Raw genomic sequence first — 5,424 nt, 5'->3', positions numbered from 1 at the left:
AGATCAGAGCCCATGGATGATATACAGTCGGGGAAATGCCTGGTGGGGGGAAAAGGCAGACAGGGGGGAAGAAAGACCGAAAGTGGTGGCAAAAGAGAGAGGATCAACAACAAGGCGTCTTATGGGTGTGGATGTATTTGTGGATTGTTGAGTGGGAGAGGGGAGTAGGAGGATTACATGGATTTTGTGTGTGTGAATGTGTGTGTAGAGAGAGGAGAGAGGGAGGGAGAGAAATGTCTCCAAGGGGTTTGGGATGCTGGCACATTGCAGTCACCATCGCAGCTCCCCTTCTGCTGACAGAGAGAGAGGTGTGTATGCGGTGTGTCTTTCGCCCTGCGGAGAAAGGCGCGTTTCTCTGCACGAAAAGGCGCAAACACTTCCCCTGTCGCAGTTGGAGGAGGAGGGGGGGGGGGGTGCTCGCCTCACATTCTCCCAAGCAGCGGACATACCGCATGCCGGTGTAGCGACGCCATATGCAGAAGAATAGGCATACGTGTGTACATGTATGCACACATGCGATCGCAGCAGCAGCAGCTGAACTCGGGAGAAGAGTCCCAGTCGCTCGAATGGAGGAAGGGGGTGGGGGAGGAAGGAGAGGCATGCATGGACGCATGGAAAGGCCCTTGTCGGACCTTGAAAAACCCACGAGGGGTGCACAACCCAGCAGGAGGAAGGGCGTGCCAGTTTCAGATGCTCGGAGGAGTACACAGAGTTGTGGGGAGCTATCTTCTCGTCTCCATCAAGAAAGGAGGGGTAGAGAAAGCGCTCGCATCCAGAGCAATTGTTCTAACGAGAACGAGGAGGGGGGGGGGGGACGAATGACGTCGTGGTATGTGCGATCAACTGCTAGACCCATGTATCCTAGGGTGACACAGGGCCGAGGATCAGCACATGACTGCTCCATGTGTATATGCTCTTGCCCTCACGCACACTCGCACATGGGGGAGAGTGGGGCGCGGAGGAAGGCATGGGGGCACACACACGGACACGCACACACGCACACCAAAGGCCAGGGCCATGATGGCGCATTTAGTGGTGGGAGGGCTGGCGGAAGTTGGTGTTCCCGCCGCGCGCCTCATTGGCGCTCTCGACCGGCTGGATCTGACCCTTGCGCAGGATGGTCTGGATGATCTCGTCACGCTTCTCAGTGCCGAAGGCATCGGCCAGCTCCTTCTTGGAGGGGAGCTGCAGAGTGCGCGAGTCGGAGGGATGGTAGTAGATGTCATCCGTCTGGAGGACCTGGCGGGGGTGGATCTCCTCACGCTTGCCGGAGGCCGGCTTCGGGGTGTTGGGGTCGAACTGGCTAGCGTACTTGGCCGCGTAGCCGGGGTTGCAGAAGACAATGAAGTTCTGCTGGGGGTGCCCGGTGACGGGGTGGGGGGGGTTGTAGACGACCTTCTCGGTATGGGTGGACGACATGGTTGCTGAAGGTGGAGGGAGAAAGGGGGGAGAGGAAAAAGCGAAGAACTAGCTGAGAGTTGGGATCTGAATAGGAGTCAGTGGCTTTGATTTGGATGGGTGGGGACTGGGAGACGGGATGCTGTGGAGAGGGGAGAGGGGAGAGGGGAGAGGGGGGAGGGGGGAGGGGGGAGGGAGGGAGGGAGGGAGGGAGGGACATACACAATACAAATGATTGATGTTGGGTGATGAAGGTTGAGAAGATGGGGCCGTGGGGCGGGCGTTTATATACCCCCAGGAATCGTGAGGAAAGGCGAAGCCCATGACCGCACCCCCCTCCCCCTCCCCCTCCCCCCCCCCCGGGGCAGGGGGGCCTCCTCGCACCTGAGGAGGGCGTGCCAACACACGCCCTCCTACACACCCCCACACCCACACATACACACACATATACACACATACATACACATACACACATACACACACATACACACACATACACACACATACACACACACACCTCTCCGTCCTCGACAAAAACTTGCACGGCGCGGCAAGGGGGGAGGTGGCGAAGCGGACAACCAAACAGCCCTTGCCCCAGGCAGGACAAGAATGGACCCAGCCTCCCATGCAAGACCTGCCCCGGGGGGTAAGGGCACCAGGAGGACGAAGACGCCAGCCAGCGCGCCGCGGAGAGATGGGAGGAGACATGCGGCGGGGCATTCCGCCCCGCGTCGAACACGTTTCTCTGTCCCCCCCCCCCCCCCACACTGCCTCAATCGATGACAGAGGGCGGCAGGAGGTGAGGCAAGGACCCCTCGTCCCAGGAGGGGGAGGAAAAAAATATTGCGCAATCGCCGCCGTCTAGAGGCAGCAACACATCGCGTTCACATGCCTTCGGCCGCGGCTAGCGTCAGGCATTCCTTCCCCGAGAAGGCCAACAAGCAGCAGCCCCGATCAAATCTTGCCAGGCCTGCGAATAGGAGGTTCGTCCGCCGCTTCCGCCTCATGTAGGGAGATACCGAAAGGAGTTGTTGGAGGCGGCTCAGCTGGGCCATGTTGCCCGGGCCCAAAGCAGGAGGTCCCCTGGTTGTTGACCGGGGAGCCCGGCGGCAAGAGGTGCACACACACCTGGTTGCTCAACACAACAGGGGTCCGCACCTGGACGCGAGCGAGATGGGGAGGGGCGGACGGGGGGCGGGGGGTCGCTGGTTGCCCGCTGAGCTCCGATCGACTCGCGTTATCCCCACAGTGGGGAGGTGCCAGGGGGCAGGGCGGGAAGACTCAGTCATGGGCAGCAAAGCAGCGGGGGGCGGGGGGGGGGGGGGAAGGGGGCCACCCGTCCCGCCGCTCCCCGCCCCGAACTAGGTACTGTGGATCAAACACCAAATGGAGAACGAACGGGGCGGGGGAGGGACCGAGGGACCGTTCGAACGTGGGAATGCTAGGACCTTCGCGAAGGCCCAGCGCCCGCGTCCAGGTTAGCCGCCATATGCTCGGGTGCAAATGTGATGATGGCACACGAACTCTAAACGACGAATCGTTCCCAGGAAGCCCCGGGCCAGGGGGAGGGGCCAGTGCCTTGGCAGCACATTTCCTCTTCCCTCCCCCCCCCCCAAGAGCCCCTGGGGGGAAGAAACAACAAATATTGGGGATAAAAAATAAATATCCCCCCGCAGCGCGCCCCACAAACCAAGGTCCAGGAGTTCTCCCACGCTCGGGAAAGCACTCGACCGCGGTAGAATCTTCTTCGTGACCCCCCCCCCCGCCCTTGCCTTTGCTCCTGGCCTGACTCCTTGTTATGACCAGGCAAGCCAGGAATCTTCTTTCTGCCCCTCCGCCCCTCCGCCCCTCCCTCCTTCCTACGGCTCTCGCGCCGCTGTTCTTACGTCACTTGCGCGACCTCCGACCGGTGCTGACGGGGTTTGAGCTGCGAAAAATGCCACTTGAATACCAAATAAACCCGCCACAACCAATCACGCGCACACGTGCCAGATCCCCAGTCAAGACGCTGGGTGGTGATATAGGAAGCACATGATACATAACACTTCCAATCCGGCAGGCGATCCCCCAGCGATCGGGAATGGAGATAGGGCTGGCCCGCAACACCATCCGACCACCTTCTTCGCCCCGTGTGGGCCTTCGAGCGAACCCCCCCCTCCCCCGCCTGCCCATGCAGTTGGGGAGGGGCACGCTCTCCAGGGCGCCCGAATAAATCCCACCTACCAGGCGGTCCGCCGCAACCGCCCCCCAGATTCCTTCTTCCTCATCCTCCTCCCCCCACCGGGTGCCTCCCTCTCTCTCCCCCCCCCCCCCCCCCCCCCCCCCCCCCCCCCCCCCCCCCCCCCCCCCCGATCCCCTCCACTCAAGCCCTCTTCTGCTCACAGTATGACCCACTCCGACGGCCAGCTGGCCCTCTCCAATCCCAGCGAGCCTTCCACCTCGACGCAGGGGGAGAGACAGGTCATGATCCGGCCCGATGGGACACGCTTGGTCAAGGTGACCTCTGGCAATGGGCGGGTACGTGTGGCACTGCCCCTTCCTCTGGTCTCTTCTCCGCTCCATTTCGCCTCCCATGGAGCTGCATGGCCCGCATGGCATCTAACTTCTCTTCGGGCGCAGGAAATGTGGATTTTCGACAATTCCGACGCCGACCCCGATGACCCCGAGGTGGATGCGGAGCTGAACCAACTATTCGTGGACTCGACCAACCGTATGCGTGCCGAGATGGGCCTTCCTCCCCTCCCTGCGCAGCCCCATTTGAACACTGCTGATCCGGCGGCTGGTCCGCCGGATGAGTCTCCCCTAGCGTCGCTGGCCCAGCGAACCTGGCGTGGTATGTCTTCCCCGCTCGGCATTTGACTTGCTCCCCTCCACCTTCTTGCTCGACTGACCAATCCCCTCTGCTTGCTATCGTGCTAGGTGTCATCAAGGCCAGCGACTTCGTGGCCAGCATGATTGGTCTGAATGATCCCCTCTTTGATGTTGAGACTGACGAGCACCTTGACCGGGCCGAGGAGGCGAGCACAATCCATGCCACCTCCCACCCGGGCGAGGACGCCGATGGAGAAGACGATGACTCGGATGCCGACCTCCCGGCCGAGGCCGCCGCGTCTTCTTGGAGCAACAAGCACAATTCCAGCGCCCATGAAGCTTTCCCCTGAGGGCCACTCCCTGTGCCTCCGCTCTCTTTCTTCCTCTTCTGCCATCCCCCCCCCCCCCCCCCCCCCCTCCCTCTCCCTCCCTCTCCCTCTCCCTCTCTCTCCACTCCAATGAACATAAAATCAAACACATTCCATTTCGCGAAACTTAAAAGGCATGGTCGGCACCATTTTCCCGAGGATCGGCCACGCGCGAGCCGAACTGCATCGCTCGCTTCGGGCGATTGGCCGAAGCGGAAGGAGTCAAGTCGCACGAGTTGGCATTTTCACGCATCAGCGTGTCACACAATTCTCGAATCGGCCGTTTGTCTGCCCGGAGAAGCGCGGGGGGCCTGGCTTTTTCTTTTCCTCCCTCCCCTTCGTCCTCTTCATGGAAGGGCGCCCGGCAGGCCACCGGCCAGCCGGCCACCTCGCGCATCAAACGCTCACAGGCAAATGGCGCCGAGAGATGCCGGCCCCAGGCCCCGACTGCTCGATCGTCTCGACCAAAGTTCCGACCCGGCAGTCGAATCAAATCGGCGCGAAGCTCGGCTTCCAGACCAGTCGATCCACCGCGCTCGAATGCTCGCCGATGGCGCGTATACCCGCCGAAGAGCTCATCGGCTCCGGTGCCCACCAGAAGCGTCGACGCCCGAACCCAGTAGGGTCGACCGGTGGAGTGGAGAATGCCCTGGCCTCGAGCACCAAACCAAAGAACCCGCGCCAGCGACAAGTCCAGGACCGTGCGTCCCGGGAGACAGACTGCTGGCACGCCTGTCCCAGGGGTCGTGGGATCTGAGCAGCGATCGACCTCCGCACGGGGCGCATTCACGCATACCAATCTCCAGTCGCGGTCTGGATGGCGGCGGCTTGGATCGGCGGGGGGGGG

At 61.9% G+C, this 5,424-nt stretch overlaps 3 protein-coding genes across 4 annotated transcripts in view; 1 reads left to right on the top strand and 2 right to left on the bottom strand.

The window, feature by feature from the left end:
* Positions 1–111: 111 nt before the first annotated feature.
* H696_00943 (hypothetical protein) lies at positions 112–1,636 on the bottom strand. The gene is made up of 2 exons (XM_009494832.1): positions 1,621–1,636; positions 112–1,485 (listed from the first exon to the last, which is right to left on the bottom strand). Exon 2 carries the CDS (start codon positions 1,417–1,419, stop codon positions 1,030–1,032), a length of 390 nt encoding a protein of 129 aa, XP_009493107.1. The 5' UTR covers positions 1,420–1,485; positions 1,621–1,636; the 3' UTR covers positions 112–1,029.
* Positions 1,637–3,746: 2,110 nt separating this feature from the next.
* On the top strand, positions 3,747–4,628 carry H696_00942. 2 transcript variants are annotated; one of them, XM_009494831.1, is made up of 3 exons: positions 3,747–3,915; positions 4,018–4,231; positions 4,318–4,628. In XM_009494831.1, the coding sequence occupies exons 1-3, from the start codon at positions 3,784–3,786 to the stop codon at positions 4,557–4,559; spliced, it is 588 nt and encodes a 195-aa protein (XP_009493106.1). In that variant the 5' UTR covers positions 3,747–3,783; the 3' UTR covers positions 4,560–4,628. The 2 variants fall into 2 exon arrangements, with proteins under 2 accessions (XP_009493106.1, XP_009493105.1); XM_009494830.1 differs by having other exon boundaries at positions 3,747–4,231.
* Positions 4,629–4,704: 76 nt separating this feature from the next.
* Positions 4,705–5,424, bottom strand: part of H696_00941 (hypothetical protein) — a gene marked incomplete at both ends in the record, with an annotated part of 1,840 nt that continues 1,120 nt past the window's right edge. The window contains one exon of the mRNA XM_009494829.1: positions 4,705–5,390. Coding sequence (XP_009493104.1) covers positions 4,705–5,390 — 686 coding nt within the window. The remainder of the gene's footprint in view (positions 5,391–5,424) is intronic.

Source organism: Fonticula alba (assembly GCF_000388065.1).
Source record: "Fonticula alba strain ATCC 38817 unplaced genomic scaffold supercont2.1, whole genome shotgun sequence".
In the NCBI taxonomy this organism is placed as follows: Eukaryota; order Rotosphaerida; family Fonticulaceae; genus Fonticula; species Fonticula alba.
The sequence above is the reverse complement of the archived record's forward strand: the minus strand, read 5'-3'. Positions and strand labels throughout refer to the sequence as shown.